This window comes from Xiphophorus hellerii, chromosome 9 (assembly GCF_003331165.1).
Source record: "Xiphophorus hellerii strain 12219 chromosome 9, Xiphophorus_hellerii-4.1, whole genome shotgun sequence".
Lineage (NCBI taxonomy): Eukaryota > Metazoa > Chordata > Actinopteri > Cyprinodontiformes > Poeciliidae > Xiphophorus > Xiphophorus hellerii.
The window spans coordinates 31,333,786-31,355,246 of NC_045680.1; the positions used below are offsets into that span (position 1 = coordinate 31,333,786).

At 47.1% G+C, this 21,461-nt stretch overlaps 1 protein-coding gene across 1 annotated transcript; it reads left to right on the forward strand.

Moving 5' to 3' along the window:
* Positions 1-941: 941 nt before the first annotated feature.
* On the forward strand, positions 942-20,994 carry LOC116725786 (zinc finger protein OZF-like). Its single transcript, XM_032572160.1, has 2 exons — positions 942-1,132; positions 19,046-20,994. Exon 2 carries the CDS (start codon positions 19,061-19,063, stop codon positions 20,375-20,377), a length of 1,317 nt encoding a protein of 438 aa, XP_032428051.1. The 5' UTR covers positions 942-1,132; positions 19,046-19,060; the 3' UTR covers positions 20,378-20,994.
* Positions 20,995-21,461: the final 467 nt, after the last annotated feature.

Here is a 21,461-nt window from a genome sequence, read left to right on the forward strand (position 1 = left end):
TGTTTTTTTTACAAAAAGTAGAGAAATCCCCACTTTTCTAAACGATGCTGAAATGGCCGAACATCTAAGTGTGTCTACGTAAAAAGTTAACTTTGTTTTGGTTTACCTCACCTCCTTTCGTTTTGCACAAGTTGCTTTAGGATTTCCAACAGTTTGTATTCCTGTTCATTCTACTTTAAAAGGTTTATGTGGCATTTAATGCTGAGAAACCCATTGAAGGAGGAAAGTCCATGTTCTTCATCTTTTATAAGATATATTGAGTATTATAACATGATACCAAAATTATTTTAGAGTTTGTGAGCTATTTGCACATGATGCATCTTGTTGGTGTTTGAAGAGCATTAATAAATCCAAACCGTTATTCTGTTGATCCTTTTCTGTCATTTTTTCCTGTCAGACATTGAACTGTTTTATCAATACTCCAGGCCACGCAGGTTTTCTGGTTCTGGTCCACTCTGCATCCCCAGAATCAAACCAAACATGGAGAGAAGCAACATTCAGTTTTTATGCTTCTGAAGTCTGAAATACATTTTTTAAAACCCTTTTAAACAGGTGAAAAAAGGTTCCTTTATATCAAGGTTAAGGACAACTGGTTGAGTTGCCTTCAATTAATATTAACTGGAAAATAATTACTTAATCTGAATGTAAATCATTTTTGTACTTGTTGACTTGAGAAAGCCTATTTGAAGTTTAATTATTGTTTCTAACCAAATAGAGAAGGTACACTTTAAATGTTTTAAAATCAAAAGTCTCCTTGACGCAGGCAGTATGACTGAAATGTTTCAGGACTGGGCCAAGTGTCCTCTGTATTGGAAATCAAAATAAGCAGAAGAAAACGAGACAAAATTAAATGAAAAGCTTCTGTAGAAAAACAAACGTTTATGTTTGAAGGCGGAACCTTAAGCACAAACCCCGTTTCTGGTGTAAATCTTCGTGTGAGACATCCGGCGGAAGTAAACAACCGGGCGCTAGGAGCGTTAGCTTCCAGGCTTCCTTCAGTTTATCGTCGTTTATGAGACGGTTTCTGCTGTGTGAGCTGAATATTTCAGTATCTGGGGTAATTATATCTTGGTTTCAACATCAGCCGCGTTGCTGATACCAGCTGGAAAACCAAAATTATCTCAACCTGCAGGTATGTTAACTGCACGGTTCTGAATGAACTAACAGGGGATGGAAAGAATATGATGAAAATGTAGCTGAGGTGGAAAGATGAGTCAGTTAGTTAATCAATTTGTTGTCGTTAATCATCTTTATGTTAATATTTTACATAAGAGAGTAAGCGGGGACAAAATATAGGCAGTTCTTCAACAACTTTTAAAACAGAAGCTGCCGAACTAAACGTTTCCAATTAATATTCAGCTTTTTTTTATTGAGATCTACTGGTGTTACAAATAAACTCGTATGTTGTTGTGACTGGAGATCAACTTGAGATGGAGCTCAAAACTCCACATCTGGGGATTTCTTTGCTCCGCAAGAACGTAACATCTTTAGGTCCGCCATCTTGGGAGTGGCATACTGTCCTCAGGAATACAAAATAAATCTGCTATTTTTCACAAATGGTTTTCATAACTACGATGTGAGTGCTGAATCAGATTGTTAATTAATAATAAAAATTTCTTAAGTTAATGATGAAAGGAGAGTCCAAACACTTTTGCAGATGCACTGCAAAGTTTTAAAAGTGTGGGTTGTGTGAGCTGACAGGATTATCTCCTAGGTCTAACTCTAAAAGTCTGCAGTTAAATTATGAAATATTTTTCACACGTTACATTTTAGTTCAACAAATATGGGAATATAACCTAAAATGAAAGCATAATTGTGAATTACGATTTCACAATTAGAAAAGCTTAATTGTGTATTACATTTTGTCAAGAAAACTGGCATAAGGGTATGAGATCTTTCCAGGTACACGCAGAAAAAGGTGCATAATGGCTTGGAAGAAATAAAGTAATCTTGTAGTTTGATTAAAAGTTGATTAAGTTGAATAAGTCTGAAAAATATGACTATAAGTAATCACATAATAACCTTCTGACTATAAGTAATCACATAATAACCTTCTGAAATATATTTCCTGAAATGTGATCTGTAATGATTTCTGTAATGATTTAACTGTGGAAAGATTAGGATTGATGATTAATGATTAATAATAAGAGATAGATGTCTGGGGGATTTATTGTCAATGAATATGAAGTTGTAATCATTTGAAATCAATTCACTGAGTTGTAATAGATAAAAATGAGTTATAGAAGGACGAATGTGCAGCACAGCCCTGAATAACAGGAAATGTCGCAAGCAGTTCTGAACAGATGGCCAGAGGAGCACAGGATGGATGGTGCGGGGAGTTTGGTTGAAGCAACAGGTTTAGGGAAGTACGGACAGATTGGGTAACTTTGGGACTTTTTCATGAGACACAGCGAAAGTCACGTAGACCAAACCTCCCCATACACACACATGGTGGAGAAATGTATAAAAAGGGGTCGAAAAGAGGAACCAGTCGTTCCCAGTCCGGCGGCGCAGAAGGAGAGACAACTTGCAGAAGCAGCTACGGACCGCACTTCAGAACCACGGGGAAGCTCGGACTTCACACCGCTACGAAAAGGACTGGGTCCCATCGCCCCATCTCTGGTTCTTCATTCGGCCGTTGGTCTCGTCTCAACCCAGCAACAATTTCAAACTCTGCAACAAGACTTGGAGGAAGGACAAAGGTCCCTCAGGGATGAGGAACTGGGGTTTGCAAAAGGAGTCTGACCCGTTCTGCTTTGTTACCTTTCTAAGGAGGATTCTTCCACACAAGGCAAAGACCTCAACCAAGAATGCTAGAAATTCCTGTTGCCAAAAGATCCACCATCGTCTGGGTATGAGTTGAATCTGCTCCTTGAAATTCCATTTCAGAACGTGCGACTTATCTCTTAGGGAAAGAAGACAGGGTAGTAGGATTGTACATGTAAATTTTATTACACTGTTTTTGAATTATATACGATTGATTGTTGATTTGTATGTCGCATATCCCTGCTTAAGCTTGCTTAATAAATTTATACTATAAAATTCTAATGAGGTTGGTGGACATTGGAATTAATAGAGTCATTGAATCTTTGTCCAGTTCTTTTTAATTAAGGTAAAACTAATGTACATGATTCCAGTAAATAGGAGGCTTCATAATTTCCTTTGGTGAGAGTAAATAATGACCCTGGGACTTACATCTAAGTCACTAAACATAATCTAGCCGGTTCCAAGTGCAAGTTATGATTTAGAAAGTGGGCTACCGTTAACAGAAGTGGTTATTGGAATTATGCAGTTGCGAGGGCTACTCAGCTGATTGTTTCTTAACTGTAAAGGGTCATAACTTCTGGATTGGAGGTAGTTAGAGCTAGACGAATCACTTTCGCCACCAGTTTAAATAGATTATCTCTTATAGAGTACTCTTAGGGTAATACCCAGGTCTCAGAGATTTTCCGGACCTGTTAGATGGAGAACTGGTCAGTAGGCAGCCCTGTGAAGAAGTGAGGAGTGGGCGGGGCTGACTATTGCAGGATAACCTTCATGGCGCCCAACGTGGGGCCGCGCACAACTGAGTAGGCGGGCCCCAAAGACACCAAGTCAGTGAAAACAGATGTGAGACTCTGAATAGCTCACTTGGGTCACTAACTCTTAGGGAAGAGAGTTAGTGGTGACTGATAAGGCCATCAGTCACAACCCTCGCAGTAACTGTATAGCATGCAGGTGAGGGAAAGCTTCTACTGAGGATAGAATGACCAGATCCAGACAGTGAAGCCAGTAGCCAACACAGCCTGGACCCATCCCTACTCGAAAACGTAAAGAGAGGCTTTGGGGGATAGGCGACTCGAAAGACAAAGACAACCATGAGCGAAGAAGAAAGAGGGGAACTGGATCCCCCACGAAAGCCAGCCATGGGACGAGAGGCAAGCAACAAAGCAGGGAAGGTGAGACCCACCAATCCCATCTTTCCAAATCTACATTATCGCAATTTCCTGTAATGTTGATATTACTCGGTGATGGATTGGATTCCTGGACTGAAATAAGGAAGAGGATTTTCTTTGAAGCTCACTACAACAGCGCTAAGGACGTGGCTCGGAACCCGATGGAAATCATAGTGCAGAGAAGGATATACTATTGCACCCAGCTTAGACAAGGCCACCGACTGGGGGTCGTCAAATGCCCAGTGAAAGTGGCTAAGAAGTCGGAGGTTAGAGGATGGCTGGAATGGTTCGCTGAACTCCTTGAAGGATGGACGGATGGTGAGCTGCGGACCGTCTACAGCCCCTCCGAGAAGTATGACCGCGTAGTAAAAACAGCTACCTTGACGGCAGGCATCGACGGAATCCTGGTGGACCCGAACGCCAGGGGGGTGAGCCAGTACACAGAGTACACTGAGGCCCTGCGGAGACTTTCAACCTACAAAGAAGGCAAGGAAAAGGAGCAAGCCCTCGAAGAGGCAGGGTCGGAAGTGGCTGAGGCTCCGTCCCGACTGCCCAGCAGAGCCACGACACCGATTCGTCAACAGAAGCAGGTTCCAGATGATCTGATAGACCTGACGGCCGGCAGCGACGACAACGACGACGGCGGCAGCAACAACGATGACGACGGAGGCATCCCTGCTCAACCGGGTCCATCGCGGAACGAGGAGATCCCCCCCGAACAGTCGGATGAGGACGACCCCGAGGGAGCGCTCGTCGGCGGACTCACGGAGGAGCAGTGGAAGGATGCAGCCAAGGAGTGGTCCCCTCAACGGGACCCGGAACTCGGGTTTTATCCCCGAGTCCACAGCACGGAGAGGAGGCATCCACTGCCACCTACAGAGACCCCAGCGGCCAGCAGTTCCGACGAGGACGAGGAGGAATCGGACGAGGAGCAGCGGGGCCCCGGCCGCCCCAAGAAAAAGACTCAGAAATCGGACACCTGGAGGATGGCCCGAGAATTAGCCGAAATACCACCGGGGGCCAGCAACTTTAGGCTGCAGACCGGCCTCCGGATTTATCAGGTTATTGGAAGAATATGGGATCTTGAGGGTGACGGACTGATTGTGTTCACCAATGACAGATACAAGATCCACAATCGAAAGTTCAGACGCAGCCTTGAGGACCAAGCAGGGCAAAGTTATACAGCGGATTTAAGATTGCTGGCAGCTACCTGTAGCCCAAAAACGAGGGGAGAAGTAGTCTTGATGAACGGCTGTAGTCTCCCTTATGGTGCTGTAATCCTGGTCCCGATTGACGTCTACCGAGAAGGAGAGAGTCTGGAGGAATATCGGAAGAAGATGTGGCACGGACTCGAGCGGGGCCTGGTGGCAGCCAGCAACGAAGGCATGAGAAGAGCGGTAGTGAGTGTACAAGGACTGAGATCGCCGGATCTGCCAAGGGACACCGCCAGATCAATTGCGGAGAACGGAGTGGTGAATATAGCCAGGACCAACAGTCATTTCTTTGTGTTCAAAGAAGTGGTGGTGGTGGTTGACCCCCGTCTGCATCGACTCCGCACTGAACAAGGGGTGAAATTGGCAGCTGCGATGGAGGAGCAATGCCGCACTAGCCATCCATCACAAGAAATCAAGAAATATCCCTTAAAGATTCCCCAGAGTGAGGTTTCAAACACCACCCAGATAGGCAAAGCCAGGGCCGTGCAGCCACCCAGGATAAAAATAAAGGAGGCACCTGTCGAACCAGGGTTCCCCGCAGCAAGGTACGTTAAGGAGTTCTCGTTTGAGGAGAGCCGCAGTGAACTGAAAAAACCCAATGCGGGAAGAGTCAAGAATGAACGGCCGATGGTCCCGAAAGAAGAAGGACCGATGAAACCAGCTAAGATTCGACCGCTGAACTCCCCCAGGAGAGAACCTTTTCGACAACAACAGTATGAGGACATCAGCGACTCGGAGGACGAAGAGGAGCAACCGGAGATCGAACATCCTGGAGAAGAAGGAGAGGAAAGTGATCACGGCAGCGTCCTCTCCGACCCGAAACAGCCACCGACAGAGCACAAGACACTCCGAACAGGACAGCACCGGGGTAAGAAGAAAGAAATGGAAACCTTTGACATCGAGAGGTCTTCTGAAAGACTGGCGAGAGACGTGACCTGGGGTCCAGTACAGGCTAAGGACGGACGGCGTACGTATGTACCAGAGGTCGGCCAGACCGAGTACCAGATCCCGGCAGGATGGACCAGCAGGTTGGGAGACCGGGTGCAGCTCGAGGTGGAAGCGACAATCGGAGAATGGGCTAACATCCTGATGACACCATCCTGCTCCACCCTGACAGCACACTATTCCCTGACTACCAACTTCAGGAACGCATACATTGGAATTATGTATGATGTGATGCTGCGACGACTGAAGAAAGCCGCCTACAAGCACTCCAGGGAAACTCAACAGCAGCTGGACGAAGTGTCGGCTGATGAAGAGGAACCTCAGGCGGCGTCTTCGGAGCCAGGACCGCAGATCCCGGTGAGACAACCAGAGATGTCAGCTCAGCCACCTGCCACTAATACAGGACAGGATGCGTACGCCGAATTGAAGAATCTAAGGCTGGTGATTAGGAGTAAAAACGCAGACGAAAACAATGAGGAGTATCTGAAAGATGTTTGGCCAACAGTGCTATCTACCACCAACCACGAGGGAGCCAAAAAGTTGTGGCTGACCAGCGTGACCTCGGACCCGATGGTTGGAACAGATTCAGCACAGAGCAACTATGAAAGGCTGGTGTTGGAGGACATGGATGATGAAGAGTCCCAGGTGAAGAGAGCCAGAGGACGGCTGGACAGGGGAAGCCGGTTGGAACCGCTTTGGCACACACTTAAGCAGACCGTCTCTCCTGCGAGATATGTGAAAGTGCTGCGTGAGGTGACAAAAGGACGCAGAGGAGAGATCGTGTTCGTGAAGTTGCCAGTAAGAAGCACAACAGTCGCTCAGATGGATGTAGCAGTGCAAGGATTCGACCTGGAACAGCAGTACTACGAGGACAAAAGGAAGAAGGAGGCTAGCCAACCGGCAAAGCCACCTGGAAGGGTTAACATCAGACAACCATCTAACTTCCAGGGTAGACCGTTCCAGCAAGGAGCATCGCCATCCAACTTCCAGGGTAGACCGTTCCAGCAAGGAGCACCGCCATCCAACTTCCAGGGCAGACCGTTTCAACAAGGAGCACCGCCATCCAACTTCCGGAACCGGCCGTTCCAGCAGAAACCACCGGGACCACAAGGGAAACCGACCAACCCTCCGGCTTCATCAAACCAGCCAGGAAAAGGTCAGTTCCTGACAGATGAGGAGTATAGGAAATTGAGCCCAGAAGAGAGGACGGCCCTCCGTGAGTCCCGTAAAGCCGGGGCCGGAGGGTCACCAAAGTAATGGCGTCCAGGTCGCGGGTCATTTTAGAAAATGCCTACTGGGAAGGAGACGAAATCTACGCTAAAGTAGAGGGAATACCCTACCTGGTGGACACCGGAGCGGAGGTGTCTATGACCCGCAAAGACCTAAAAACAGCAGGACACCTGAAGGTTCAGTTTGCCAATGGAAAAGTAGAAGAAATGCCGTATGGGACTTGGAAAGGAGTAGTGTGGGTGAAAGGTCCCTACAATCTCCTCACAGTAAAAGACTTAGACGAACTCAGTAAAAAGAAAGGCACACATCGCAGACTGGAGCGAAGGCTGACAAGCTTGAAAGCAAGGTTGGTGAAAATCGGCCCGACCCAAACAGGATCGGAGAAGCAAGACTGGTACAAACCCGTTGACATACCAGCGGTGACAGAACAGAAACTGGAAGAGAGTGACTTCTCCCCGGCTGGGAAAGAGAAGCTGCGTGAGATCATCGTTACAGCGCAGGTGGCACGGTTCAAGAACGATTGTGGAGATTTGGGCCCAAAGTTTGTTCATCACATCGAAGGTGGGGTTCATCCACCTGTTCGGCAGTACCCGTTGAACCCAGCAGCAGTCGAGGAGATGGACAAGATCGTGAAGGAACTGGGTGCCCTAGAGATCATCAGAGAGGAACTCAACCCGATCACCAACAGCCCCATCCAGGCGGTGAAGAAACCTGAATCGGCTGGAGGGGGTTGGAGGCCAGTTATCAACTTCAAGGCCCTGAATCGGAGAACAATAGCAAACCGAGCCAGTCTAATCAATCCACAAGGAGCGCTGAAAACTCTTCGAGTCAAGAAGTTCAAGTCTTGCATCGACCTAGCTAATGGATTTTTCTCCCTACGCCTCGCCAGACAATCGCAAGGTAAAACTGCATTCACCCACAAAGGCAAAAGCTATGTGTGGCAAAGGTTACCCCAGGGCTACAAGAACTCCCCAAATGTGTTCCAGTCAGCAGTGATGGAAGTACTGGGGGACGTAGGAGCTACTGTGTACATTGATGATGTTTTTATTGCTGATGACACAGAAGAAGAACACTTAGAAAGGCTACAAAAAGTAGTTGAAAACCTCACCAAGGCAGGTTTGAAGCTAAACCTCAAGAAATGTCAATTTGGACAGTTCCAAGTGAATTATCTGGGTTTCCAAGTCACGTCGGACTTGGGACTCTCGGATGGGTACAGAGAAAAGCTGACGAACATTCAACCACCACAGTCAGAAAATGACTTGCAGAAAATATTGGGACTGTGCAACTATGTCAGAGACCATGTACCCAACTATCAGAAATATGCTAAACCCTTGTACCACTGCCTGAGGAAAAGTGAGGACGATGGGAAAGACGGAAAAAGACCCTGGGTTTGGACAGCAGCCAATCAACAGAACCTAGAGGAACTGAGAAGGGCTATTCAAGCAGCTGTGAGATTGGAGCCAAGGAGTTTGTCGGAAAGACTAGTGGCAGAAATCAGCTGCGAGAATGACGATGCCATGATCAAAGTGAGTAACGAAAATGGAGGCTTGGTTACCCTGTGGAGTTACACCCTAACTTCTGTTGAGAAGAAATACCCGCAGGAGGAGAAGGAGCTAGCGGTGTTAGCCCGCTATTGGGGTGTGCTGAAAGATTTAGCACAAGGACAACCAGTTAAAGTCATCACACAAAGCCAAGTTCACAAGTACCTAAGAAAAGGGACTGTGGAAAGTACTAAAGCAACCAATACTCGGTGGGGAAGATGGGAGGACATCTTACTGGACCCAGAGCTTGAAATTGGGCCAGCACAACCCACCAGTAAGAGAAAACCACAAGAAACACCTGAGAAGCCAGGACAACCGGAATGGACAATCTATACCGATGGATCCAGAAAGGGGTCCGACCAGTCGGCATACTGGGGATTTATTCTGAAGCAGGATGGCAAAGAGAAATGCCGTCAGAAAGGAAAAGCCCCCGGTAGTGCTCAAGCCGGCGAAGTGACGGCAGTACTGGAAGGATTGCTGGAGCTGGTGAAAAGGAAAATCAAAAGTGCCAGGTTAGTAACCGACAGTTACTACTGTGCCCAGGCCCTTAGAGAGGACTTGGCCATTTGGGAAGAAAATGGTTTCGAGACAGCAAAGGGCAAGCCAGTGGCACACAAAGACCTGTGGAAAAAGATCGCTGAGCTAAAACTACAGTTGGAAATAGATGTTGAACATCAAAGAGCACACACGCATGAGGGAGCTCATTGGCGTGGGAATGATGAAGTGGACTGTTATGTCCAACAAAGAAAGATCGTCTTTGTCGGTACCGAGAAGTGGGACAGAACTCCCAAAGGAAGGGAGGTCCCAGAGGAGTACGTGGTCGAGGTCGTGCGGAGCGTGCATGAGGCCCTTGGACATGCAGGCGTGCGACCTACCCGTAAGGAACTGGAGGAGCAAGACCTTTGGATCCCAGTAAAACAAGTCCAACGCGTGCTAAGGGACTGTGAAGTGTGTGGTCAATACAACGCAGGTCGCCGAGGGCAGCGGATGGATGGGTTGTCCATCAAAAGCACGGTCCCCTGGGGCTCAGTCTGCATGGATGTTGCAGGTCCCATGGGGATAACAGGAAGGAGAGGTGAAAAGTACCTCTTAGTGCTGGTGGATTCTATGTCGGGGTTTGTAACTACAAAAGCAGCCAGGAAAGCAAACGGCAATAGTGTTGTCGGCATGCTGGAACAAGTATGCAGTGCCCTGGGAATCCCGAAAGAGCTGCGTACGGACAATGGGACTCATTTCCGTAATTCACAGGTTGACCAGTGGTGTCAGAAGTATGGAGTAATGCGAGTTTACTCGCCACCCTACACCCCACAAGCTAACGGAGTGGTGGAACGAGCCATAGGGTTAGTGAAAAGCTGGATAGCTAAAAATGCTAACACCAACAGCTGGAGTACCCAAGCGGTGGAAATAGGGCAGGCCCTGAACGACAGAAGCAGAGCCGAAAGACCCGCCCCTGCGATGGAACTCAACCAACGGCCGTTCGCCACGAAGGAAGTGGGGCGGGGCTCCAGCGACAAAAAGGAGAAGCTGACGCCCAGAGTGCCATTCCGAGAGGGACAGCGCGTGTGGGTCAAAGCAAGAGAGCAACCTGTACATGCAGCAGTGAAACCCAAGTTTGACACAACTGACATCGTCAAGCAAGTACTGGATAGGAACACAGTATTGCTGAAAAGAAAAGGGATCCAAGGAGTTGAGCAGCTCAAGCCAGTTCCTGACTAAAGTGAAACAGAAGCTGGTGAAATGGCCAGTGAATCATGTACCATTCCACCCTATCTCGGACTGGCCACCGTGAAAGGGGTGGTTGTAGTTAGAAGAACACCTTCAGGGATTTGGGCAGGACGAGCCCTGAAGAAATTGGATTGGGCTAAAAATGGAGTCCTGTCAGAGGAGAGAGAACTGCTGGAATGGAAGAAGGCTAAAAGTGGCTGTCCGGTTTGTTTAACGGACCACCATCTCCCCATTATCTGGGAAGGACCAGGCCGGGAGAAGCCAAGGCACCAGGGGGCTACCGCAGAGATGCTACAACATCTTCGCGTCTCCCCGGTCACGATATTGAACAATACAATCTGTGGGAACTGCCGAGTGGGTTACCTGCCCCGGCTTAAGTTGGAAACCCAATGGGGGTGGCTCAAGGAAAAACCAAGAACTTGTTATTGCACGTGGGACGGAGATGAGCTACACCACTGTCCTGTATGCAAGGAACAGCTGAGGAGCGGAGAGGTAACACTGACAGGCGAAGCGGAAGGGTGGCAAGTGACAAGGTTTTACAGCTCGCTGCGATATTACAGAACCTATGGGCAAGTGCAGTCGAACTATGGGAGCCCCATACCGATAATATTACCAGGACCTTCCGCCCCTCCGAACACTCCAGAAGAACTGGACCCATGGGTGTGGAAGAGGGAAGAAGGGCCCCATGATGTCCTGTGGGATTCTGTTCAAGCCGCCTGGCCGTATGACGCTGCTAGAGCTTCCCTGTCATTTCCACCATTGACTGCCAACCACTCTCCTGTGGTCTTCCGGGTGCATCGGCCTCATGCATACCAACCATCTGCTGAGGAGCTAAGTGCACTCCCAGATGACGCCCGAGAGCAAGCCGTTAACGGTGGGTGGACAGGCCCCTGGGAACTGACTACTTGGGCACATCTGATTTTGGAGGTCATCAATGACTGCACAATACCTATAGTAGATCTGCCGGATGCACCACGGGAAGATGGGGTGCGCAGCTCAGATATGTATTACTACACCACTGAAGTGGACGGGTGGGGCAGCAACGCGATGAGACCAAAAGAGAAGTCTTGCCTGTACTGGGTGACAGCAGAATCCCAGTTTCGGGATGGAGTTTTGCAACACCCGGGAGGCGTGGCTCACAGGGCGGGTACGCCCTCTGATCCTAGCACCTCCTGTCAGGTCCAGCTGTCAGTGCGCATGATCACCGTCCCCTATAAAGGGATCTACTCAGTCGGAGCAGCCATCAAAGTAGTACCAGACGAGCAGACTTACGCCACCGTGTCCAGTACGGAGCCGGAGCCGGAGCCTCCCAGGAAGAAACCCAAAACTCACGCCTGGCAGAAGCTTGCCGCAGCATTTCCATGGAGAAAGACAAACCAGGACTGATGGACGCACCGGAAGGAGGAAAACGAGTCGTCAAGTCTGAAGGTCAGCAAAAAACCAAAAAGAGAAAGGGGAGACAGTGTTTTGTGACTAGATTGTTCAAAGTGGGGGTTGGAGTCTCATCGGGACTATCAGACAGAGGCCCGTTTTTAAAACTCCCTACCACCTCCATTCTACTAGATATGCCAAGAGAAGATTTCACTGTTTCCAATCCGCTCACCGAGGCATATTTTCTCAAGTTTCTCATATATCTCCGACCCACCAATTTCCAAAACGTAAAAGAGGTGGGGGAAAGTGAAGAATACACGACGCCCCCTGCCATGAAGCCACATTTATTTATCCCTACCGCACCGCCTCCTTGGCAGGGAAAAGGATCCGACAACACGGTTAATTCTGCATCAATCTCACCTAGGTGTCCAAGATCTCTACCATGGACTTTTAATACAGTGTATTTCAGGGTACGGGGGATCGAGCTACGGATTAGGTGGGGTCCCCATTATCTTGAACCACTGCAAGGACTGTATTGTGAAATCACACTCAATGACATGGTCATTTGGACCACTTCACGAAGTATGGCGAGAACCATAGTAAAGAGGGAAATAAATCCAGAATGTTATATATTTAATAACACCAGGCTTCCATTGAAATTGGAAATAGACAGGGTCTACCCCAATCCACCACACCAAAGGATTTATACTCCGTCATCCTGGGGGTACCGCACTAGACTAACTCTGCACGGACAATCATTGTACACCTACATCTCAGTACCTGCCCCAATAGGGTACAAACACGAATCCTGGTATGACCAGGGGCTGAAAACTGGCACCGCCCAAGGCCCGTTTCCTCGGCCGGACTACTGGAGGGTGTTCCACTGGAAGTGGGTGTGGAGGGGGTTGGAGCCTGATTTACCCTACCCCTCTCCCATATTTACAGCCCTGCAGCAGAGAAGGGCCACCAGACGGGTTGGAAAGAACCCTGCTAACCAGGGCCACCTCAAGGCTTTGAGGAAAATCTGTGCAAAGCCTGATACATCGGATCCCAGAGAAGCACTAATCTGGCCAGGATGGATGCTATCGGCATGAGGCGCCGGCCTACAGACCCGGAGTTGCTGGATGTCACATCGGAATCAGACAGCTCTACTGACACTGACGACGACTCGGAAACCTCTAACGAACCTTTGCTACGGAAAACGACTACGATAACCGGAAAATCCCTATGCCTGAAAGGGCTGCTAACGCTTCTTGCCCTGCTGTTTGCTGCTGCTGTTCTTGCTACTATCTTCTACTTCATCGGAGTTGGACCGTGGTATCTTACGCATACAAGAGTCACCTATGGACATTCCAAGTACGCTAACTTCAATTGTTGGAATACAAGCACCACAGCTATCTTTGTACCATGGGACAACGAAACTTCTGTCCAAAACCGAACCGGACTGTTCGCCAAAGACAACGGTAAAAAGTACGTGGAACGACGAGCCTTCAAATTGAACGACTCCACACTGGACGACCTTCTAAATCGTACCTGGGAGATCTACAACTACGACTTCCTCGAGACTGGAGCGCTCTGCTGGATACGGGTTCTGCAAAACAAAGAACGAAGGACCGTCAGATGCAACTGGATTCATCCGGATCGAGGTATGCCAGAATGGCATTGCAACATGGCTTGTCGATCGCTGCTATTGTTGCCAAGTCAAGGGTACTGGGATACCGAAGTAGTATACCCAGCCCCACACAGGTCCTCAGGCTGCCGAGCCTGGCTTCCCCGAGAGGAGTTTTGGGGAGATTATCACCTGAATTGCAGGGTGGATGACACCATCCCAACCGCACCGCCGGGGAACTGGACCTTTCGAAATGCCTCCCGAGGTACTGTTCCAGTCAACACAATGACGCCGCCTACACCCGATACTTTGACTAACATGACGGCTTTTCTGCTCAGGCAAGGACCTAGACGGTTTATGTATGAAAACGATCAAAAGCACTGCTACAACCACCACTTTCGTTGGTTAAATCCTTGCCTCTGGAACAAGTTCGTGAAATGTGCAGGACAGAATTATATAGTATCAGCCATAGAAGAGTACTGGGCTGATTTTTGGCACTCTACACGTCCACTCCGTACAGAAATTGAACCCTGGCTGAACAACACGTTCCCGTGGACGTACATAGCCGAAGACCAAACGTTCTTTATGGGAGACTTCCCAGAGGGGACAGTTCGTTCTCACACTGGGTTAACGGATCTATATATTGCCAACTTGCGTACGCAGCGCCTTCCGACTCCTGATGACCTTCTCACCGTTCCTAAAGCGGACTTTGCAAAAATTGACACGTGTGTTGCAAAAAGAATTTTTGAGAGCCTAAATGACACCTGCTGGAAGAAAACCCTCTCATCGCCACGTTGTGACCTCTGGCAGGTTGGCAGCGCTTTGCACTCTACCTGGAGGTATAACTGCCCTGATCCTGATAAAGCTCCTACGGCCAAATGGGCCCTACGAGCCTGGTACGAGGATTACTATCGAAAATGGGACTACGAGTGGTGGGGCCTCCAACAACATGAGTTTGAAGCCTGGGTAACACCATGCCTTACAGAATCAACAAACTATTGGGTACAGTACCAGTACATCGCTACGGTCTACTCTAAGGAACGCATGATTTGGCCTGGGATTTTTTGGAGACCGGCCAGTTACGTCAGCCCAAGACCTTGGCGCATGACTTGTAAAAACAACACCAGGAATATCCTTGAATGTGTAATAGGTTTAGCCAGACGACCCTGCGGAGAGCTCCGAGGTTGGGAAAGTTACTGCAAAGACCAGTATGCAGACGAGTATGACACTCACTCTTCTGAGGTTACTTGGCGAAAGTTCAATGGAACATGGCGAAGGGCGATAGTGAGTGGAGGAACCTGCACCGATGCAATTCTAGGATATCATCTCCAGAAGCGCAAGAGTATACTTGGTCTTCCTGTTCCGTTCATCCCAGACTCCCTTATGGCCATCGCAGAAGGACATGCTTTCCGTAAGAGTTTGTGTGATGGCAACATAGACTCAGGGTTTGACTGGGTAGGACCTAACCTTTTGTATTCCAATCTCACCTGCTCAACCACCACAGAGAATTGGCAAAAATGTGGAGAAGGCTCTGATCAACATGACTGTTACTGGTACGAGACTATGGGGGCAACATTGGTGGCCGCTATTTCTGAGGTTGCGGAAGAAGTTGCTCATGTGGTGGAAGAAGGCCTCAACATTGTTGAACAATGGTTGATGAGTGCTTTGAGTCTGCTGTGGCCATACCTCTTGGGCCTCCTGGGCGTAGCCGTGGCGTTGATCATCGGTAAAATCGTCCTGGAGGCGTGGCTAAAAGCACTGTGCCGTTGCAAAAGGAGGAACTACCAGCCCCTGCCCCCTAAGGAGGAGCCTACTTCTGCATAAGAGAGAGCTGCCGTGTGCCTGCGAGCCATTCAACCTTCACCGCAGCTGTCGACAAGACCGGATCCAGAGCGACCATCATCTCACATCATGGAAACCAACTCTTCAACTAACTCTTCAACCAACTCGTCGAATCCCAACTCACTTTTTGCACCGATTCAAGTGAGTACCCTTGAGCATTTAGGGATTACCCTGGCCTGGGTAGTCTTCTGCCACACCGGTCCTTGGCCTAAGGGACATCCTATGAGGATCTTTGTCGCGCTACAAGGATATGCCAAGCTGATCCTCCGTCCCATCATTCTCAACAAATGGGGGTTGGCTTCATCCCTTTTCGCTTGTTACTTGATGGGCCGTACCCGCATTAATTGGCGCAGGGGTGTTGTGGTCTGCCTATGGCTCATCACCGATACCACGGCCCTGATATTGGAATTGGTCCTTGGGGGCGCACAAGCAACACGAACCGCCCCATTTAAGATCCTCACAGCTATTCTAGAAGGGCTTTTCGCAGTATCTATCCTCATCTACTTAGCGCGCCAGGCCTTGTCTATCAAGGGTCGGGGACGGCGAATTTGGATGCAAAAGTGGATAATTCTGGCTCTTTGGGCAACGGTATGGGGGATCCTGGTGGTCCTCTACTGGCTCCGTGAGACCTCGGACCTAGCCATTGTTGTATGGCTGATGACCTACGCGGCAATATTCCATGATTCAGCTCATGTCTATGATCGCGGTGAACCAGCTCCAGATCATGACAGTCCGGCTCCTGTGATTAATTCACCTTGGCTCGCAAAACAAGCCGGCACACGGGCTTAAACCAGCCTACTCTCTCAGCTTTCGCTTTTGCATTTTCATCGTTGTAAGTAAATGTAGCTAATCAATAACCACTGATCATGAAGTTACCTGGGTTACTGTTTCTCCTCAGGCATCAACCTGCTGTGTGGGGTGTGGAATCAATGCAGAATCCTTTGGATTCATTTGGGTTGCATCGTCTTCCCGCTGGTGTCACAACTGCGTGAGCAGCCATTTCACCCATGTAACGGCAATCCTCTGCGCCACAGGGCTGGAGGATTTGCCCTACATAGCGGATTCCACATCTAGATCCCTGGAACGGGTGCACAAGATCGTGTGGACCTCTGCGTTTGGCCTGGAAGACGACGACTTTACAGCATCTCCGTTGTATACGGGACTACGGCTGCCAGTGATTCATAAGTTATGGGAACACCAACTTACTCGGCAATGCCTCCCAACTTTACATCTGTTGGATGGACGAGTTGTGGCGGTGGGCGACTACCTTCCACCTACACGTCCCGTGTCTCCGGATTTGTTTGTCGACGTCGGATGCCAAGCCAGCAGTGCGACTAACGAGAGAGGTACCCAAACTGAGAACCTCAGTTCATCTCCCCAAGCGTGCCAGACTGAAGACATCCTTTCCCCTTCATCTCCATCACCAAGTGATATGGAATTCCAGGATCTGCTGGCAGAGTTGGACAGCTACTGCAACAACCCATCAACGCTGCCAGACCTCGGCATGGACTTGCCTTCGCCTCTGCAGCCTCCGCCTACACTTGACAACGATTTGGGCGCAGAGCTCTGGCTTTCTCCGCCATCCAATCTGTCGGAGTATGAGGTTGTGGATTCCTGGACACCTTCATCATCTCCGGTTACCTGCTATGAGCGGGATATCCTCACTACCACTTGTGATGATGGACTTGATCTCTTTTGACTTTGGACTTTGTGTTTTCTGCGAAGCACCGTCCGATCTCATGGAGGGGGTGTCAAGAAAACTGGCATAAGGGTATGAGATCTTTCCAGGTACACGCAGAAAAAGGTGCATAATGGCTTGGAAGAAATAAAGTAATCTTGTAGTTTGATTAAAAGTTGATTAAGTTGAATAAGTCTGAAAAATATGAGTATAAGTAATCACATAATAACCTTCTGACTATAAGTAATCACATAATAACCTTCTGAAATATATTTCCTGAAATGTGATCTGTAATGATTTCTGTAATGATTTAACTGTGGAAAGATTAGGATTGATGATTAATGATTAATAATAAGAGATAGATGTCTGGGGGATTTATTGTCAATGAATATGAAGTTGTAATCATTTGAAATCAATTCACTGAGTTGTAATAGATAAAAATGAGTTATAGAAGGACGAATGTGCAGCACAGCCCTGAATAACAGGAAATGTCGCAAGCAGTTCTGAACAGATGGCCAGAGGAGCACAGGATGGATGGTGCGGGGAGTTTGGTTGAAGCAACAGGTTTAGGGAAGTACGGACAGATTGGGTAACTTTGGGACTTTTTCATGAGACACAGCGAAAGTCACGTAGACCAAACCTCCCCATACACACACATGGTGGAGAAATGTATAAAAAGGGGTCGAAAAGAGGAACCAGTCGTTCCCAGTCCGGCGGCGCAGAAGGAGAGACAACTTGCAGAAGCAGCTACGGACCGCACTTCAGAACCACGGGGAAGCTCGGACTTCACACCGCTACGAAAAGGACTGGGTCCCATCGCCCCATCTCTGGTTCTTCATTCGGCCGTTGGTCTCGTCTCAACCCAGCAACAATTTCAAACTCTGCAACAAGACTTGGAGGAAGGACAAAGGTCCCTCAGGGATGAGGAACTGGGGTTTGCAAAAGGATTCGGACCCGTTCTGCTTTGTTACCTTTCTAAGGAGGATTCTTCCACACAAGGCAAAGACCTCAACCAAGAATGCTAGAAATTCCTGTTGCCAAAAGATCCACCATCGTCTGGGTATGAGTTGAATCTGCTCCTTGAAATTCCATTTCAGAACGTGCGACTTATCTCTTAGGGAAAGAAGACAGGGTAGTAGGATTGTACATGTAAATTTTATTACACTGTTTTTGAATTATATACGATTGATTGTTGATTTGTATGTCGCATATCCCTGCTTAAGCTTGCTTAATAAATTTATACTATAAAATTCTAATGAGGTTGGTGGACATTGGAATTAATAGAGTCATTGAATCTTTGTCCAGTTCTTTTTAATTAAGGTAAAACTAATGTACATGATTCCAGTAAATAGGAGGCTTCATAATTTCCTTTGGTGAGAGTAAATAATGACCCTGGGACTTACATCTAAGTCACTAAACATAATCTAGCCGGTTCCAAGTGCAAGTTATGATTTAGAAAGTGGGCTACCGTTAACAGAAGTGGTTATTGGAATTATGCAGTTGCGAGGGCTACTCAGCTGATTGTTTCTTAACTGTAAAGGGTCATAACTTCTGGATTGGAGGTAGTTAGAGCTAGACGAATCACTTTCGCCACCAGTTTAAATAGATTATCTCTTATAGAGTACTCTTAGGGTAATACCCAGGTCTCAGAGATTTTCCGGACCTGTTAGATGGAGAACTGGTCAGTAGGCAGCCCTGTGAAGAAGTGAGGAGTGGGCGGGGCTGACTATTGCAGGATAACCTTCAATTTATTCTTAGGTTACAGAATTTTAGAGTTTATTTTATCATCTTTTGCGTTTTTCTTATCCTGCCATTTTGTTTTATTGTTTCTGCAGCTTAGTGCGGTATTTGGAAGTGCTGGTTGTGATTAGTTCTTTTTCATCAAACATTGTCAAAAAAAGACATAAATATTCTTTATTAAACAGTTACTAATTTCCTGTTTTTGACTTCCTCAGGTCTTCCACAGCATCATGTCGGTTATTACTTGGGAGGTTGATGCTGATCACATTCTCATTAGCAAACAGAGGTCAAGCTATCTGCTTGACCATGATTTACCAAACGGTGTGGAAATAAAAGAGGAACCAGAACCCCTGACGACTGAGAAAGAAGATCCAGAACCTCGAGTGATTAAAGAAGAACAGATTGAGTTGTGCGTCTTTCAGGATGAAGGGCAGGTTTTGGTGAAGCAAGAGGCTGAAACCTCCACCTCCATGGAGAGTCCTGATTATGGGGAAGCACTTCAGGACGAACCAGAGCAGCAGCAGATGATGGAGACGAAGGAGGAACCAGAGCCTGTAGAGATCAAACAGGAGCGGGAGGACCTCTGTGGTAATCAGGATGAAGAACAACCAAATGTTTTTGAGTTTTGTGGTAATTCTTTCATGCAGCATAATGAGTTGGCTAGTCACATGATACCTCAAGCAGATGAGAAACCTTTCTCCTGCCTGACTTGTGGAAGAGGTTTTAACAAGCAGTACAACTTGACCGTCCACATGAGAACTCACACAGGTGAGAAGCCGTACCCTTGTGAGCTGTGTGATAAATCTTTCAGGAGGAGCAATGATTTGGCCCGTCACATCAGAACTCACACAGGCGAGACACCGTATTCCTGTCAGTTTTGTGGTAAATCCTTTAACGACAACAGTCATCTCACCATTCATCTGAGAACACACACAGGTGAGAAGCCCTACTCGTGTGAAGTGTGCGGTAAATCTTTGACTGACAGCAGTCATTTGATCAAACACATGAGAACTCACACACCTGAAAAACCTTTCCCATGCCTGACGTGTGGAAAAGGTTTTACTGCTCAGTCTGACCTGACAGTCCACATGAGAACCCACACCGGTGAGAAACCCTTCACCTGTCTGGTCTGTGGTAAAGGTTTTATCCAGAAAACTACCCTGAGTTATCACATGAGGACCCACACAGGTGAGAAGCCTTTTCCATGTGACCTATGTGATAAATCTTTTATTCAAAGCAGCGATCTGGCCCGCCACCTCCGAACGCACACAGGGGAGAAACCATATTCTTGTGACTTGTGTGACAAATCTTTCAGACAGAGCAGCGATCTGGCTCGTCATATTAGAACTCACACTGGAGAGAAGCCATTCTCATGTCAGATCTGTGGAAAAGGTTTCACCAAGCAGAATAATTTGACCGTGCACATGAGGATTCATACTGGTGAGAAGCCTTACTCCTGTGAAGCATGTGGTGAATCCTTCACTGTCAAATTTAGTTTGACTAAACACAAATGTAAACATGCCAACCAGGAAGTTCTGCGACAGTAGAGGTGCTCTCTGATTCACAAACTAGTCAGGTTTATTGTTGTAGCACATTTCAGCAACAAGGCAGTTCGAAATGATTTACATGATTAAAACATAACACAATAGTCAATTTTGAAACACGCAGCAAACTACATTTTGTCAAATCCCATCATCAAAATCATATGATGATACAGGGGGTTGAAGTCAACCCTCCTCTGTTACACCCCTGAATCACCAAGCCAGCTGGTCACAGGCAGGAAACCACTGCCTCTACTGGTGATTTCTGATTGGCCAGAGGGGCTTCCAAAAGATGTTGTGATAGAAATGTTTATAAATCTCATCAGAATACACCCTTTTTAACATGTTTTTATTTTTGCTTGGGTTTCCCCATCATTTTATTACTGATTGCTGTATTTTATATCTGGGGATTATTTTGTAACTTGCATGTCATGTAAAGCAACTTTTAAAAATGTTTTTTCAACAAAGCTTACAGCTTTATGTGATGATATAACATGAATGAAGTGTTAAAATAAGGGTTTTTATTATTGATTTGTTCTTCCTGAGTATTAGAGGTATCCTGCTTCAGATGATTAAAATATGTTATGTTTGGATGATTAAACTATTTACATTCATTCTTTTAATTGGTTTTTTGCTTTTTGTCTTTCCACCGACTTACGTTTAAAAGTTAACAAGTTCACAATTCGTACCCATTACTTTGATAAGTGTTGAGTGTGCATAAGTTTACATAAAACAGACAAGTAGTAAAAAAAATAGCAAAAACTAGTAATTCACATCAGAGTGTTTTGTGTAGTGGTAATTCACTTTCAAATATCTCACAAGGCACTTTACAAAAAGTCATTTCAAGAAACACAAACACTGAGTTTGTTGGGATCAGAGAAGCAAGTGAAGGTTTTAAAAACTAAAAACTGAGTTTTATTGCTACAAGTGTAGAATATTCCAGTTCGGGTTTAGAGTCTACATATCTAGTTTTTAAGCCAGAACAGATAAAAAGAAGATTATAAGTACAAAGGGAGCAGTGTTCAAATATAAAAAAGTATATTATACATAATATTGCAGGTGTTCCATATTAGTTTAAGAGAAATTGTGC

Bases quoted from the DNA above. Each gene is read 5' to 3' on its own strand.
- LOC116725786 (XM_032572160.1), top strand. From the start codon at position 19,061: ATGTCGGTTATTACTTGGGAGGTTGATGCTGATCACATTCTCATTAGC.